Genomic DNA, 19,096 nt, shown 5'->3' on the forward strand with positions numbered 1-19,096 from the left:
AGATTTTGTAGTATTTATTTTATATGTATAGCGAGTATGAGAGTTTTTACATTGGACAAGGGAACCCTGGAAGTACAAATAAGTTAAATGCAAAAACAATTCCATTTTTGAATGTCTAGTCATTTCGAGTGTTTTGAAGGTTCAATGCGGTTCCGGCTAACGACAATCTAATATCCTTGACCTATGCAATATTTTGAAAGTATATATTATTAAAAAAACTAACTATCTATTTCGTGCGCGTTCGAATTTAACAAATAAGTTATCGTTGTAAGTTACTCCTTATTACATCAGCTATCTGTCAGTGAAAGTCCCGTCAAAATCGGTCCAGCCGTTCCATAGTTGATACAGGCACAAGGGATATAACATCTTAGTTCCCAAGGTCGGTGGAACATCAGCGATGAGGGGAATGGTTAATATTTCTCACAAAGCCAATGTACATGGACGACAGTGACCATTTACCATCATGACAAATAAAAAAAAAACAATCTTACCGCGAATAAAATAAAAACAGAACGCAGCCAGTCAAAAACAACTCAAGAGAGTTCGTCAAAGACTCCATCGTTTAATCATAGTTGGTGTCTATGGAAAACAAAATGCACCTCACCTTTCTCGAGGAGCTGAGCGAACATGCTCTGGACGTTCGAGTGGTGGTGTTTCCACCTGAGACAGTACTGCTGCGGCACCATCATGTTCCTTATTCAAGCACTTTGGTTGCTTTCAAAAGTTTGGTAGAAAAATTTTGGTCAGTTTTATTTTTATATACAGTCTATACAAAAAGAGGGGGGTTTAGCTATTTTGGAATGTACTCCTTCGGTGGTTCTTTTTACCTGGAACAAGGATAACACACGATTAATTAATTTATTTATTACACACACACACACACAGACACACACATAAAACACAAACATTATTAGAAAATATAAAGAGATATGTCGTATCTTGTGACATTAGCAGCCTGTAAATTTCCCACTGCTGGGCTAACGCATCCTCTCTCTCTGAGGAGAAGGTTTGGAGCATATTCAACCACGCTGCTCCAAGGCGGGTTAGTGGAAGACAAGTGGCAGAATTAAGTTGAAATAAGACACATGCAGGTTTCCTCACGATGTTTTCCTTCACCGCCGAGCACGAGACGAATTATAAACACAAATTAAGCATATGAAAATTCAGTGGTGCTTGAACGAGCAATCGGGTAAGACGCACGCGTTCTAAGCACAGGGCCATCTCTACTTTAAAAAAAAAAAAGTTAATATATAATAAACATTATGTATTAAATAACAGATACAATGGAATTAGACAAATTGTTATTAAAAAAAAAACTTTACATTAAAACATAACAAAAAAACAACAAATTAAATAAATAAATATTGGACAACATCACATACATTACTCTGACCCCAATGTAAGTAGCTAAAGCACTTGTGTTATGGAAAATCAGAAGCAACGACGGTACAAACACCCAGACCCAAGACAACATAGAAAATTTATGAACTTTTTCTACATCGACTCGGCCGGGAACCTGGGACCTCAGAGTGGCGTACCCATGAATACCGGTGTACACACAACTCAACCACGGAGGTCGTCAAATGGTATTATATAAACACGTATACAATAGAAAGAGAACTAATGCTCCAGCACAACGCTTCCCTTACTTGACGACTTGCGACTGTTCACTCCACTGGACGCAGCGTTAGAGAATTCGCCCCAAAAAAAAAAACTTTTTAGAACTCTGACGAGTTTAATCTACATATCACGAATCTCAGAAACTATAACACCTACAAACTTGAAATTTGGCACGTAGGTCCCTCAAAGGATATGGACATCGGATAAGATTTACGGATTTTACGAAACTCCACCCCTTAAGGGGGTAAAGCGGGGTTGGAAGTTTGTGTTTCATATATTCGCGCGGGTAAAGCCGCAGGTTCGACTAGTGTATTATAAAATTTTATATGACATTATCCGCCTGCTTAGTTGGGTATTAAGTATTAAAAGGGGGGAGGATTAACGGACACCTGTCTGGGTAGCATCACCCACTCATCACATACTCTACCACCGCATGATAGGGATTTGCAGTGCGCACTGTAGGTACCACAGGTGGTGAGAGTCACAATTACAGGCAAACTCAAACTCGAATTCCTTTATTCAACATAGAAGCATTACACTTTCTTATTGATGGTCAAATTAAACACTACCACCGGTTCGGAAAAGGAAACACCCTGACCTGAGAAGAACCGGCGAAAGAAACTCAGCGGGTCAAATTCTAAAATTGATTAACTACGAATAAACTATTGATAAATTTCCCTTACACTCATGTCCCAGTGTTTATAGACGGTGGTCACCACCTGGTGGTCGTCAACACTCAAGCCTATTAAAGATAATTAAAAAAAATATAATACAAAGTAGACTTACAAGCAATTTAAAAACGTAATTTTACAAATTAATTGTACACCAAAGTACCACCGGACCGGAATGTCGAGATTCTACCGAGAACGAACGAAAAAACATCAATCATTACTCTTTTATAGTAATTAAAACGCATCGCGATATTACACAGTGCTGTGTGTGGTCGAGATACAACGAGATTTTTTTTTTTTTAATTAACTCAGCTTAAATTTTCTTCCATACAGCCAAGTCGGATAAAAGATTAAACTTGCAGTTCTATAATCATATTTAAAATTCCAGTATAAGCGCACGTAAATACTAGTCATTACGTATATACATTAGCAGCCTGTAAATTTCCCACTGCTGGGCTAAGGCCTCCTCTCCCTTTGAGGAGAAGGAGAAGGTTGCGGGTTCGTGGAATACACATTCGGCAGAATTTCGTTGAAATTAGACACATGCGAGTTTTCCTCCACCGCCGAGCACGAGATGAATTATAAACACAAATTAAGCACATAAAAATTCAGTGGTTCTTGCCTGGGTTTAAACCCGAAATCATCGGTTAAGATGCACGCGTTATAATTACCCAAGATATCTCGGCTCTATCGTAAATTAAGAAAATTTATTGGTATTGCAAATTAAATAAATGAGTGTTTAACATAGTTGTTTTATTACTATTAATAACGCCAAAGAATTAGTTCTCACTTGAAAAGAATAAACAAACATTTCTTATTTAAATTATATTTTTCTATATAGATCTCTAATAAGTATAGATTTTAATGTTTCAAAACCACCGGTCGCTCACGTAAACCACATTCCTTATCGATCACGACCAATTTCCTGCAGTAAAACGCGGACTCAAGCCTTCGAGACATTCTCTGGTAGACAACTGTATCACAAACATTATGACATTCACGGTCAGTATCGAATAGAATTGGAGTTGCGTGAATAAAAGTGATAGATGGCAAGTTGTCCATAGACAATGTCTCCCATTCCTTACATCGCCGATACGCCACCGACCTTGGAAACTGACATTTTATGTCCCTTCAAACCGGAACACAACGATAATACCGGTTGACTTCCAGGCAGGATATATTACATACATATATAATTGTATTTAACTAACATTACTGTATTTTTAGATGTTGAAAAAGAGTAATTACTGAGCTTCTTGCAGGATGCTCTCGGTAGAATCTATCCGCTCCGGTAGGCTTTTTATTTAACTAAACACTGCAACAAGATTAGAAAGTAATTTTAGTAACGTACTTGAATAAAAAAAAAACGATCTATATACTAATATAAATGCAAAATTAACTCTGTCTGTCTGTTGCTCTTTCACGACCAAACCATTGAACCGTATTCGTAGAAATTCCGTATGAAGCAAGCTTGAACCCCAAGGAAGGACATATGCCTTTTTTACTCCTTAAACCTGACAGCCAATCACAACAATATCACTGTAGAATTATAAATACCGTTAGATTGTAATCTATCTCGCGAGATTGTGAACATCCGAAATATTGTGAACGGTGATTTAACTCAAAATAAAACTTTAAAAAAATCGATGGTTTATTATATTTCGATTATGTTTGGTTAGAGTTTATATAACTTAACTTTAATAAGTGACGTTATAAGTAGACAAGCAAAGCGTTAAATTGTAATCAGCATACGGTTCACAATCTCTCGACAGTTCACAATCTCGTGGGATAGATTATAATCTAACGGTATTTACGATTCTACGATGACATACATTTCGAGCGCGTTAAAATCCTCATTCGTAAGGCTACAACCAAACTGTGCGGTTAAGTGAAAAATTACATCGAACAGCTCCCGGACGATCGCTCGAACGGACATCTCTCAGTTCATTTGTTTAATACTCCTTGGCGGCTAACGCTTCGCTTCGTTGCGCGAGTGTTTATTATCCTAAATAAATAAAAGCGACATCATGATAAAAAAAATATATATTCGTCCATCACCAGTGGCGTAGCATAGGTCACTAGCACCCGGTGCGGACTCCAAATTGGCCGCCCTCTTATTCTTGAAATCGTTATCGAGTTTGAAGTCGAATTAACGGACGGTTTTCGACATTTTGGTGGTACGAGTAACACTTTTGACAGATTTACGCATGACAATTGACGTTTTCGTTAATTCCTTATCGAGTTTGAACTCACTTGATTTATTTGGGTGAGAGCAAGTGAAACTTTATTTTGAAAAATAACTATTAAGCGTGTGAGGCAAAAAAATAATATCTTTAAAAATGTTAAACCTCAGCAGCGCCGCCTCCGGCAAAGTGCCGCCCGGTGCAAACCACACCCTCCAAATGCTACGCCACTGTCCATCACCGGGGCCGGATCTACCATATGGCTTCAAGGATTCAAGGTCAAGTCAAAGTCAAAAACACACAAACCATAACTTTATTAAATTAAACAGATCGTATGGTTAGCAGCCCTACGAGTCCTGCAATTAATCAAACCCATTCAATTAATTTAATTCAAGTCTAAGTTCAGATATGTCTTAGGTGGGTTCCTAAGTAGTGTTAGCCCGGGGCCCAAACTTACGGCAGATGGGTGTAACAACGAATATTATTATTATTTAAAGAATTTATAACCAAAGAAACCAATCAAGTACAACAAATTTACTTAAGGGACCATCTGACGTAAAGTGGTACCATAAGATGAGGTATCGCTAGGGGACAAATTTGCCCGTAACAATTATCAAAAATAAAATATCCGGAACCCAAGTACTCGATATATTATGCAACTTTTTAAACACCATACATACGAGACATTCGTACACACAAACACACCCATACATCCATTTAATATCGAAAAACATATTTAGAATGTAAATTATTAAAATACGTTATTAATAATCATTTAACATTAAAATATTCAAAATAATCTACAATAAAGACGAAAATAACGCTACATACAACATAAGACACATTAAAAAAAAAAGAAAAAAAAAACAAAAAACACGCGCTGTCAAACTTGCACAAAAGTCGTTACTACGGGGATTTTTATATCGCTTTTTTAATTAAATCATACTAAATATCGCGTATACTAAATACGCACCCGGTTTCTATCGTTACACACATGTATACCTCTCTATCGGTGTTAAACCGTAAAACAATGTATAAAATATTTGTCATGATAATTTGTATGAAGGGGGCTGATTTCTGAATCGCGCTATCGTTTGGTTCGCTCCAATATATATAGGGTCTCGATGGAAAAAATATTGTACTGGCATTTATGGGGCTCTATGTTAAACTGGAGGTACCACAGTGGTAAGGAATGTCAACCGGGAGTACGGAAGTGGATTTTTGGATGGTGAGTGTACAATTGGTGTACGCGACGCCGGGAAAGCCCCCAGTCGGCAAAATATTTCCCGACATACCAAGAACTTTAATGAATTACACCCAAGCATTCCTCGTGAATCACTCCGTCGATTAGTAAAAACCGTATTAAAATCTGTTCAGTAATTTTTGAGTTCAGACAGACAGTTCTTTAATATGTAGAGATTTCATTAATTTACATAAAAATATATATTACAATTTATTTTTAATTAAAAAAAAGTAGGTCTTGTTAGGCCTAACATTAAATTATAACTATGTAGAGATTATTTGTTTTAACGCGCTTAACTCAGGAACTACTCGTCCGATTCCAAAAACCTTTCAGCGTTAGATAGGTCATTTATCGAGGAAGGCTTAGGCTTTAGGCTATACCATCACGCAACGACCATCATCAACAACGAGCGAAGTCGAAACAAGCACCACCCACTCATCAGATATTGTACCGCCAAATAATACCTAGTACCCTGTATTGTTGTCCGGTAGAAGGGTGAGTGAGCCAATGTAATCACAGGCACAAGGGAAATAACATCTTAGTTCCCGAGGTTGATGGTGCATAGGTGGATGTAAGGTTAATATTTTCTTACAGCGCCTTTGTCTATGGGCGGTGGTGACCACTTACCATCAGGTGGCCTAATTTGCTCGTCCGCAAACCATTCAGTTCATTGTAGTTTAATTGCTGATTTAATATCAGTAGATTAAAACGCATATATCCCCGACTTTAAACATACGGAACCTTTATTAGAAATCACAGGCAGTGAGTAATTAAATATAATTTTATAATTTACTAATATGTGTTGACAGTCGCTCCGGGTCCTACCTGGCGCAGAGGTTGTCCATTGCCGTACAGCGTGGAAATGCAGCCTGCATTATGGGCAGCTTTGCGTCGGGTGGGAACCAGGAGAGACTATTTTAAATATGACTTTGTATAACATTTTTATATTATATTCATTTGATTTGATTTGATTACAAACATTATGTACGAATTTAACCATATTACATAACAGAAAAGCACTGAATTCTAGCTCAATTAATAATACTACTATTAATACTAGCCAAGTCTTAGCTAAGAAATATGTGTCGACTGATATTTTATTCTTCGGTCAAATACATACATAAAATACTTATGACATTTTATTCTATATTTTTGAAAAAGTTAAGTTTGCGGGTAAATATCCCACTGCTGGACTAAGGGCTCTCCTTTGAGAAGACAATATTAGAGAAATGCAGGTTTCCTCACGATGTTTCCCTTCACCGAGCACGAGCAATTACAAACACAAACACAAATTAGTCAAATCAATTTCAATGACGCTTGGATTCGTACCCACAATCAATTCTCAAGATAAACGCGTTCTAACCGCAGCGCCATCAAATATACATACAGTTACAAAATCAATCAAATTAAACGAAGTCACTCACGACACGGAATCATTCGTTCGATCGAAAATAAAAAAAATAAAAAAAAATCTAAGCATAAAAAAGCAACACCATTATCACTAAAAAGGTACGAACAAATAAAAAAAAAAAAAACAAAATACTGTCTCTTAACAATTATGACGTACGAGAAATCCGATCACGGCTTATTAAAATTAAAAAACGAAATGTACATAACGAGGCATTGCGTGTCACTTGAATAAAAATAAAATAACACGAATAACCAGACCGCGGACGCGTTTCAAACTGAAAATTTTGACAATTCCGACAATACCAACTTATTATGTAGAAGGTATTTAATTTGGTACTTTTTTTTTGCGCGCGTTTTAAAAATTTCAAACGGATTGGAGAGTATTTCAGCCAATTAAGCGGAGGTACGCCTTCCGTATTGACGTGCGTCGAGCGAATTTGTCGATGCGGTTGCGCTTGCGCAGATCGACAGTTGAACGACTTGAAGGACCACCTCGCTTCGTACGGTCGACTGATTTAGGGCTAGAGGTATCAAATCGAATTATTAAGATGTAATTAATTGTATATTTTGAGTTAAGCTAACTGTAAAGGTATACTGTACGAACGAACTTGATACTCAACGCTCGCTCTGGTATTTAAGAAAGTAGTATTCAACGTCGACTTAAATAATCGCAATATTTAAGGGAAACACGTATCAAAATTGCACATGTATGTAAAACGATGAACCACCATGATACGTCCCTTACACTGACTCACACAAACTTCAAACCGTAACAAAAATGACGAACACGTTAAACAACGTTGCGTTTTAACTAACTTGGTGATAGGGTTTTGTGCAAGCCCGTATTGGTAGGCACCATATCCTAGCGCCAAACGGGCAGGGTTGAACATCTCAGTACGCAGGGTCGGTGGCGCTTTGGCGATGTAAGGAATGGTTAATATTTCTTACAGAACAAATTAAAGTAATGAACGAAATGAAATTGGAAAGTACATGATCATATAAACAATTATTTTACTCGTTGATTTCCGTATTACTATCTCACTAATATGATAAATTCTCTAGTAAGTCTGTCTGTCTGTTACGTTTTTAAGGCTAAACCCAATTTGATGATATTTTGTATGAAGCAAACTTGAAGCCCGAGGAAGGATATAGGAGTTTGATGTAAGTTTGTTTCTAAACCACGAAAGATCGGCTGAACGGATTTGGATTAAATTTGACAGAGATAGATCATAGCTTAAAAAGCACATAACTCCACCCCCGTCACTCGAGGACGGAACTAGTTTAAAATATATCTTCTACACATATAATAAAATTGGAGTGTCTGTTTGATTACAAACTTTTACTAAATGCAATTGTATACACGGTACATATACCAAATAACATCTTTTTCAATTTATGTCTGTCTGTCTGTATGTTCCGATCTAATCTCTCCGAGATAATCTCTCGAACGGCTGGATCTATTTCGATGGGACTTTCACTGGGAGATAGCTGATTTAATAAGGAGTAACTTATGCTACATTAACAACTTTTTTGTTAAAATCAAATGCGAAACACGAAGTCGCGGGCACGGCTAGTAAATATTAATAAAAAAAAAATTACGACAGCAAAACGACAACAATCTCGGTCGTTAAAAAAAAATCAACCTACATATTTATGCTTTACAAACATTTAGGTATATATATTATTAAATCGCCTCGCTTTTTTTATAAGTAATTTTAGTACTCGAGTGCAAAAGCGGCCGGACCGACCGGTAATCTTATATCTGTTCACATAGAGACATATATATTTAAAGACATATAGAATTATGTGCTGAAGTATTTTCATGGACATTTATATGAACTCAATCAGAATCTATACATATAATAAAATTGGAGTGTCTGTTTGTAATATAAAAATAACCGCGTTTTACTAAATGCATTGTATACACGGTACAAGTAACAAAATAACATTTTTTTAAATTTTTGTCTGTCTGTCTTTTTGTTCCGGCTAATCTCTGGAACGGCTGGACCGATTTTGACGAAACTTTCACTGGCAGATAGATGATGTAATAAGGAGTAACATAGGCTACTTTTATTTTAGAACTTATGTGTCAAATTATTATTTTAAAAATGAATTTAATAATTAAGCGTGGCTTTATTATTATATATGTTTAACTTTTATTATTATTATATATATGTTTGCCTTCAACACTGCAATAACCCCATCAGTTTCCACCAGTCCAGCTTTACCCCCTATAAGGGTATTAGGTCCTAAAATGAAAATATACTTTACCCAAGACTTTTAAAATTTTGAATCGGTACCGACAAGAAACTCAGTAGTTACTCCTTGTAACTGCTTCAATAACAAAGCTATATCAATAAACATAAATGTATATATGTATATATCCTCAACAAGAGCGAACACCCCGTATAAGATTTTTAAAGATGACGTTAATTCGACCATATCACATCATCTTTGAATCGAACGACACATTCAACGACGTGCCTGTAATTATTTTATAATTGCAATTAAACTTAAATTCGATCGTTTAATGAATACAACATTTTTTTAAATTAATTTAACAAAACTAGCAAGTTTTTTTTTTTTTTTAATTCCTTACGTAACCAATGGCCCACCATCACATGACTGAGACATTACGTCCCTTATACCTGTAGTTCCTAGCTCACAGCTTTCAAACCGGAACGCAACAATATTGAGTGCTTGGCGGTAGATCCTGACGAGTGGTACTTACATAACGTGCTTGCACAAACCTTTAAAGATAAATATGTATCTAAAAGCACAGCCCACCACGCTGCACCAATGATTAAACATACTCGAACACGCTATTTGCAAAGCCTTCGTATCTAATACGTTCGAAGGCTTTTTTTTTTAAATTTCTAACTGGAAAAACCTCTTTACAAATATACATGAATTTTTCACTTCAAATTCCTGATAATACAGGGTTAACTTGCTTGTTTAACAATGTTACGTTACATTGGTACGGGATTCATAATGTCAAATCAATAAATATAAAGAGCATATTCCACCACGCTGCTCCGATGCGGGTTGGTGCAATACACATGTGGCAGAATTTCGTTGAATTTGGACACATGCGGGTTTCACCGCCGAGCACGAGATGAATTATAAATACAATATAAGCACATGAAACTTCAGTTGTGCTTGTCTGGCTGCTGTTTGAACCAGCAAACATCGGTTGAGATGCACGCGTTCTAACCACTGGGCGATCACTGGAATTGAACCACTGCTATCTGTGCATATACCTGATACATTATTTAAATACAATTCAAGGCCTCGACAAGTGCTATTATAATTTTTTTTTTTTTTTAATTAAAGCACAACAAGGCCTACGACTAACGTATAAGTTGTAAAAATTTTATGTATACCACACCTACACAGGTAAATCAAATTTATGAGTCTGTCTGTGAGTTCAAATTACTTTTATTACATATGTATATGGAACAATTAAATTATTATATACATAAAGAATATTTTACATTTAAATTTTTAAGGATTTTCATGCACTTAAAATAGATAGAAATACTTTCTGAAAGTCAGCTCCACCCTCAGACCTTAGAAGTCTAAAAAACTTTAATCCGACATCGCCAACGCACCCCTAATCTTGGGAACTATGTTATGTCCCTTGTGTTACTTACACTGGCTCACTGACCTTTCAAACGGAAACAGAAATATACTAAGATTTATAAAGAAATTGTTTTGTTACAAAGATCGCTAAAGAAAAATTCGTAGTTTTTTTTTAAGGAAAAAGTATTTGTTTAACTTCCCTTAATATTCATAGATTTAAGAATATTTAATTCAAATTTAAACACTGGTGAAACCACGGAGCATACATTGTTTATATTTTAAATGAAAGAGAACAAATGCTTGCTTTATGCGTGAGAAAGCGAAGCGGATTTACCACGTGGGCAACACGAAGGTCGAGATTTTAAAAATAGGCCATGACCCTTTTTTTTGGCATTGGTTGGCGGACGAGCACATGGGCCACCTGATGGTAAATGGTCACCACCGCCCATAGACAAAGGCGTTGTAAGAAATAATAAACATTCCTTACACCACCTATGCGCCACCAACCTTAGGAACGAAGATGTTATGTCCCTTGTGCCTGTGATTCACCCTTCTAACCGGAACACAACAATACCAGCCCTACCACCAAGTAGTTCATTTGGCTTTTCTCCTCTTATGGTTGGAATAGAGTATAGTTACACTGGCTCATTCAGCTTACAAACCAAACAAGAATACTAAATTATTGCTGTTTGGTGCTAGATCTAAACCGTGGTTGTGTAGTGTACCGAGAAGTTAGCTGTCAAGTCTTTAGTCCTGCGTCATTCGTGGCCCCCTAGCCACCAATATACCCAACCAGTTTACGATTCTGCTACAGATTTAATACAAAACGAATCGCTGCTATATAGTCTTATTACCTTTCAAAAAAACGTTTTTCATAATTCTCAGGCAATCAAAAAAGCGAATGTACCGTTTTAGGTTGACGCAACGAAAACGAGGCGTGTCCGTTTTCGTTGTGGAGGGGTTGCAATAAAACCAGTAGTTATTACGTTGACATTTTTAATATTGTATTGGTATATAGGTACTTCTTATTATATAAAACCGTACACAAAAAAAACGGGTTCTTTATATACTTCTCGTAAATGAATTTATGGTTCGACGTTTTTTTATAAAGTTAATTTGTTTTTATAGCCTACGTCTGGGCTCATGGCAACGGTCAAGTCGCATTGTTCCTAAAGGTACGTATACTGGCAACGCGCCCCGACTTCCCTCGCAAAACGACAAGTGCGCTTAGCAAGTACCTATATTTATTTTATAAGGTTAATTTTTTAATTTACATAAGTATATATAGTTTATATAAGTATATCATAAATGAAAAAAATATAGAGGAAGAGAACGACCGAAGAAACGATGGATGGATTCCGTGAAAGACGATATGGCTGGAGATAATGTTAATTGTGGAGGAGAGATGACGTCAGACAGAGAAGTATGGAGGAAGAAGACACGCTGCGCCGACCCCAAATAAAATTAAGATAAGGGCAGATGGATGATAATAATGATTCCACCACAGGATACTGATTATTGTAAATCTGTTTATTTGAAAAGAGCAACTATGTGAGTTTCTTGCCGTTTCCGAAACGGTGGTATTGTTTAAATATCGACGATTCAAAAGCGCTTCATTGTGAAGTTTACTTGAATAAATTTTATTTGATGACAGACATAGATCAGCGTGTGTCAACGGCTTTCGTGATTAAATTTTGGATAATTTGAATTGCAAAGGTGATAATTTTCGTTACAGACCCGACCACCATTTTCGCGGCCAACGATTTCCCGTCAAACATAATTCATAAAAGTTGATATCTTTTAAAGTATTCTCTCAAATGATACAGTGCAAGCGACAATTTCAATCTATATTGAATACCCAAGATAACTAAGACATTTTTTATCTGAATGAGGATTTATAATTACTTAGAGTAAGTCGCTCCGCAAAAAGCCTAGTATTTTTTTACATTTTACATTACATTAGCAGCTTGTAAATTTCCCACTGCTGGGCTAAGGCCTCCTCTCCCTTTGAAGGGAAGGTTTGGAGCATACATATTGGTGGAATACACATGTGGCAGAATTTCGTTGAAATTAGACGCATGCAGGTTTCCTCATGATGTTTTCCTTCACCGCCGAGCACGAGATGAATTAAAAACGCAAATTAAGCACGTAAAAATTCAGTGGTGCTTGCCTGAGTTTGAACCCGAAATCATCGGTTAAGGTGCACGCGTTGTAACCACTGGGCCATGTCTACTCTTAACTGGACAATTAATTACCATAAAACCCGAGCTACCAACCTTCTATAAATTAAAAATATATTACATTGCATCAAAAATGACGTCGAATAAAAACTTTTTTACAGTCAATAAAAACGTCCAAATCGTAATCGTCCGCTACCTTTATTGAGGCAATCGGAACAGGGCCGGATCTACCGTATGGCTTTTTGGGCTTCAGGTCCCGTGGATTCAAGGGGCCCACAGCTAAGTCAAGACAAAAATAGACGATAATGCGAAAGAAATCCATAACTTTATTAAATTAAACAGATCGTATGGTTTGCAGCGCTGCGAGTCCTGCAATAAATCAAACCCATTTAATTAATTTAATTCAAGTCTACGTTCAGGTATGTCTGAAGTGGGTACCCTAAGTATTATTAGCCCAGGGTCCCCTAAACTCAACGGTCCGGCTCTGAATCGGAATATAGAAAAAAAAAAAAAAAAACTAGTATTGTCGCGCAACCGTGACCTCTTTCAAAAGATGAGCGATAATGGTTGTTTTGTTTTTAATTTTCGACTTGAAAACGATAAGCGTAACAGAATTATTACATTTTCAAAATTGATAACGCGAGGTCACGGGGACGCTGTTATCATTCGTGGTCATGTTCGACGTGCTTGGAGATTCTACGGGATGTATTCAACTAAATACAGCTACAGACTCAAAGTTAAATTTACATGGTGAGTTTTGGGCAAGTATCTCAGTGTAGGTAGCCAATCAAATCACATCACATCAAAGCGCAATGGTCTATGGGCCCCTAGCGTTGTAGTCTCAGGGTAGATCCTGACCCCATGGGCTATTTTCGTCCCCACTCCTAACACAAGCTTTAAGCTTAAAAGCCAAAATCAATACACACACTTACTTACAAGCACTTTTGAATCGTCATTTAACAAACTATATTAAGTGAAGCTACCACCGGTTCGGAATGTAGATTCTACCTAGAAGAACTGGCAAGAAACTCAGTACATACTCTTTTTCAACATATAAAAATACAGTCATGTTAGTTAAATACAATATGTATGTATGTGTATGTAATACATCCTGCCTGGAAGTCAACAAGTATTAGCTCCACGCTTTTTTATCATCTGTATAATCTTGTATCGAATAATATGCCTTCTTTACCAATGTATTTTTTACAAATGACTTGAATTTATGAATCGGCAAAGTTAAAAATATCCGCGGAATTTTATTATAGAAACGGATACCTTGCCCCAAGAAGGATTTATTGACTTTGCGGAGGGGGTAAATAGGAATATACGTAATTTCTTATAATGGGGTATTCTACGATACGTAATATTGTTACAGTTTAAAGGGCGGGTTTAAAGGGCGGGGCGGGCGGTAACTATAGGCTCAAAAGTCATAAAAAGCTAGTTCCGTGATGGTTCCGTAGTTAGGGGTTACTTATTCTTACTGTACTGTCTAGTGTCCCGTTTGCCTAGCTATAATAAAAAAAGTAATATTTAAAAAAAAACCTTCATTCAAAATAGAAGATTTATTGATTGTCAAATTTAAAACAACCAGCGGTTTTAAAAAGTAAATACCTACACTTTTTTAATGTAATAGTTAAGCGGACTGGCAAATGGGCCACCTAATGGTAAGTGGTCACCACCGCCCATAGACATTGACGCCGTAAGAAATAACCATTCCTAACACCAATGCGCCACCAACCTTGAAACTAAGATGTTTTGTCCCTTGTGCCTGTAATTACTCGCACTTCAAACCGGAACACAACGATACAGAGTACTGCTGTTTGACGGTAGAATATCTGATGAGTGGGTGATACCTACCCAGGCTTGCACAAAGCCCTGACACCGACTTAAAAACACTTCAGAAGAACTGGCGAAAGACACAAAGCGAGTTTTTGGAACGAAGTTCTTTAACGCTGCTTATAGTGGATTGAACTGTCAGAAATCGCCACGTAAGGAAAGAGCAAAAATTAACCAGTATTTTCACCGTATAACAATATTTCAATGAGAGGATCGGATAAAATCGCCGCGGGACGTGCGCGCATTACTTATAAGCAACACCGCGGGCGGGTGTATAGCGTTCGGTATCCATTGTATTGTAATTTTCGAGCTTATCTCGTCATTAAAGTTAAAACTGGAACAATACTCAAACTATTTTTATATCTAGATATAGTATCGAGGTACAGCCGAGATGGTCAAGTGTGAGAACGCGTGCATATTAACCAATGAATTTTCGTGTGTTGATTTTGTGACGGCGAAGGAAAAATTCAAATGAAAGGAAAAATTAAACTAATCCGTATTGGAGCAGCAATGGGAGAGGAGGTCTTAGCCCAGCAGTGGGAAATTCACACTGTTACAATAGTACAAAAGAACTAAAACATACGAGCTAACTTTATTATCTTGGTGTGTGACGGTTACGGTTGGCCCTCGCCGAACGTCATATTACCTTTACTAGTGTGCGTGCACTCAGGGGCAAACGGTTGGCCTCTATTTTTTTCGATACGATCTCCGCTTTGACATTCTATACATATACATAACAAAGGGACAATACTGTAAGCTTACTTTAAAGCTTATAGTATGAGAATTCAGTGGTGATTGCCTGGGTTTGAACCCGAAATCATCGGTTAAGATGCACGAGTTCTAACCACTGGGCCATATCGGCTCTTAAATTTATGTAATGTGAAATACTATATAGGTAATATATATTCAAGTAAGAGAAACATTTACAACTGCTTACATCAGCGACGCCAACCTTGGGAACTAGGATATTATGTACCTTGCGCCTGTAACACTGGCTCACTCACCCTTCAAACCGCAACACACCAATACAGAGTACTGCTGTTTGGTGTTAGAATATACGTCGAGTTAATGGTAATCTAATAAATAATTAATCCTACAAATGAAACTAAATAAAAAAAACGTCATCGCTACAATGGATCCGAATCAATTATATTATTTATAACAGGCACAAGGGACATTACATCTTAGTGCCCGAGGTTGGTGGCGCATAGGTGATGTATGGAATGGTTAATATTTCTTACAGCGCCTTCGTCTATGGGCGGTGGTGACCACTTACCATCAGATGGCCCGTATGCACGTCCGCCAACAAATGCCATAAAAAAAATCAACATCAATCAAAACCAACGTGAACCAACCACTGAAACAAATCGGTTCCCATTGAGATAAACTCAAAACAAGCTTCGTTAACTGCTACCGTATTAAAAACAAACTCAATCGGGAACCGTACTTACGACCTTGCGATATTAAGCGAGTCACTTTACCCTTCTTACAATTTCTCAGAAGTCATTTTAGGCTCGATCTCGTTGAAGATACTAAAACACACATATATATGTAAATATACATATATCGTATTATGTACTTACTTATTATTACATAAAACGACATTCACGGCCGTTTGTAAAAGACATATTTTTTTGTAATAGGGATGTTCAATTTTATCGACAACATTTACGATTTTTCAGAGTACAATATTTTTTGTTTGAATTCGAGCAAATTACGTGACGACACTTCGTACTTTCGTTATATCTTATAATATTTTCTATCTATCTATATTATATATATATATTTAGCGTATACATTTCCCGCTAATATAAGAAAAAATAAGAACTGGCCGACCCCCTCTCTCCATGTTTAATATTTATTACGTAAGAATCTAAAAGGAGAAAATGAATACACTTTTGGTTTATTTTACGGTTTATTTTTCAAATTAACTACATTTTAAAAGGTGTTTAATTGTAATTTCAAAGGTTCTAAAGGTACGCATCCGAGCGAAACTCAGAAATCGGGCGGTTTCCCGCGTTTTTTCAAATATATTTTTTTTTCTTATCTAACTTAAGACCTATGGAAACTCCTTCCCACCCCCTTGGTTGGTATGGTTGACCCCGTTCCCCCCCTAAATCGTCTTACGTTATAAATGAATGGTCCCTCTTTAGTAAGCTAAATCTTTAGAACATCATCGCGTACATCATAGCCGATGATTGCGGTTCAAACCCAGGGAAACCGCTGAATTTTCAAGTGATGAATTGGTGTATTGTAATTCATCCCCTGCTCGGCGGTGAAGGAAAACCTCGTGAGGAAACCTGCATGTGTCTAATTTCAACGAAATTCTGCCACATGTGTATTCCACCAACCTGCATTGGAGCAGCGTGGAAAATATGCTCCAAACCTCTACAAAGGGAGAGGAGGCCTTAACTCAGCAGAGGGAACTTTACAGGCTGTTAATGTAAAAAAAAATGCTACGATTATTTAACTCTCTGAGACATAGTTGTTATATTCAAATCAATCCATTATTGAACGATAATAAAGCTGTTTCTAAACTCATCACTACAAAGTATAAAACAAAGTCGCTTACTGCTGTCTGTCCCTGTGTACGCTTAGATCTTTAAAATTACACAACGGATTTTGATGCGGTTTTTTTTTTATAGATAGATTGATTCAAGAGGAAGGTTTATATGTATAATACATGCACTATATAAGTAGAGAAACACTGATAAGTTTAGAGGTTTCTAATGTGATGTCGTAAATAAACACAGACCCACAATAATACTTATCCGATCTTTTTACGAGAAATAATGGCTTATTTTCGAAGCGGTTTTAAGCAATACAGCATTAATCCTTATCCAATCAAGTACCTTAAATACATTGTGCATTTAAAATAGATCAATATAGTCCTTTACAGCGTGTAATTTAAGATGAATATTTTCGAAGATATTACAGATTTAAAACGCAGGGACGTAGCGGTTTGTATTATCGAACGACTGAAAAACTGTGAACGTTGTGAGACATTCTGTAGTATATTTAGTATCAGCATTGCACCATGCGAAGCCGGGGCGGGTCGCTAGTACTATATAATTACCGGTGTTCAAAATACGCCCCTAAGTATATAGGCTGCCTGCTGCTACCTGCTGCTTTCGATAATTTAAGAAATCACATTGTATATCTTCTCAGATGTCAATATAAAAACTTTATCGACTTAAATTGAGTCTTAATCGATTCTTCAGTATGCATAACGCGTCATACGAAATTGGTATCCAGTCGCGAGACTAGTATACGCAAAATCGTTTTGTCTGTTCGTACATCACGCGACTTTATACCCGTTTTAATATAATATGATAAATTAAAACATTTAAGCGGTCGGACTAATGTACTATTAAAACATTACATTAACAAACATCCTGTAATTTTCCCACTGCTGGGCTAAGGCCTCCTCTCCCTTTGAGAAGGTTTGGAGCATACACATTGTTGGAATACACATGTGGCAGAATTTCGTTGAAATGAGACACCGCCGAGATCGAGATGAATTATAAACACAAATTAAGCACATGAAAATTCAGTGGTGCTTACTCGGGTTTGAACCCGATATTATCGGTTAAGAGGCACGCGTTCTAACCACTGGGTCATCTCGGCTCGGCAATGTACCGCCTGAACGTAAATGGTGACCACCATCCATAGACATTGGCACTATCAATTCACAACATCACCAATGCATCGTCAACCTTGAGAATTAATATGTTATGAGCCTTATGCCTGAAGTTACACTGGCTCACCCTTCAAATTTGAACACAACAATATTGTCTTGCTGTTCTTCGGTTGAGTATTTAATAAGTAGGTCCAAGTCTTAGTACCAAATCGACGCGACCTACAGCCTCGACCGACATAAGCTATTAACATCGATACATTATCAATGGCCAACCCTATTCACAATGATTAATCGATACCGACTTTATACGCACAGAAGCAGATCGTGTTAAATCTTGTAATTCCGCCTTGATATTTTAATTTTTATTGTATATGTCTTACGACAATTCAAAACAGTTTTAACGGAAATTAGTTTAACGTAAGTACCTACTTATCATTCATTGCAAGTAAACGAGAAATAATCAACTAATAAATGCACCCACCAACCAGAATTGGATCAGCGTGGAATACGCTCCAAATCTTTCTACTTTACTTAGATTAGATTTCGACTTGTTCTCAAATATAATTTGATTTAATAGTTAACCATGTGTTTTTTTTTAGAATGTATTGTTGATATTCTACCGCCAAGCAACAGTCATTATCGTTGTGTTCCGGTTTGAAAGGTGAGTGAGCCAGTGTACAAGCACATAACATAACATCTAAGTTCCCAAGGTAGGTGGCGCATTGGCGATG

At 36.9% G+C, this 19,096-nt stretch overlaps 1 protein-coding gene across 3 annotated transcripts in view; it reads right to left on the reverse strand.

The window, feature by feature from the left end:
- LOC125074876 overlaps window positions 1-19,096 on the reverse strand; it is a 114,220-nt gene that overhangs the window by 23,579 nt on the left and 71,545 nt on the right. For all 3 annotated transcript variants that reach the window (XM_047686336.1, XM_047686335.1, XM_047686337.1), the window contains one exon: window positions 605-827. In XM_047686336.1, coding sequence (XP_047542292.1) covers window positions 605-689 — 85 coding nt within the window. In that variant the 5' untranslated portion in view covers window positions 690-827. The remainder of the gene's footprint in view (window positions 1-604; window positions 828-19,096) is intronic.

The sequence above is a fragment of the Vanessa atalanta genome, chromosome 28 (genome assembly GCF_905147765.1).
Source record: "Vanessa atalanta chromosome 28, ilVanAtal1.2, whole genome shotgun sequence".
Lineage (NCBI taxonomy): Eukaryota > Metazoa > Arthropoda > Insecta > Lepidoptera > Nymphalidae > Vanessa > Vanessa atalanta.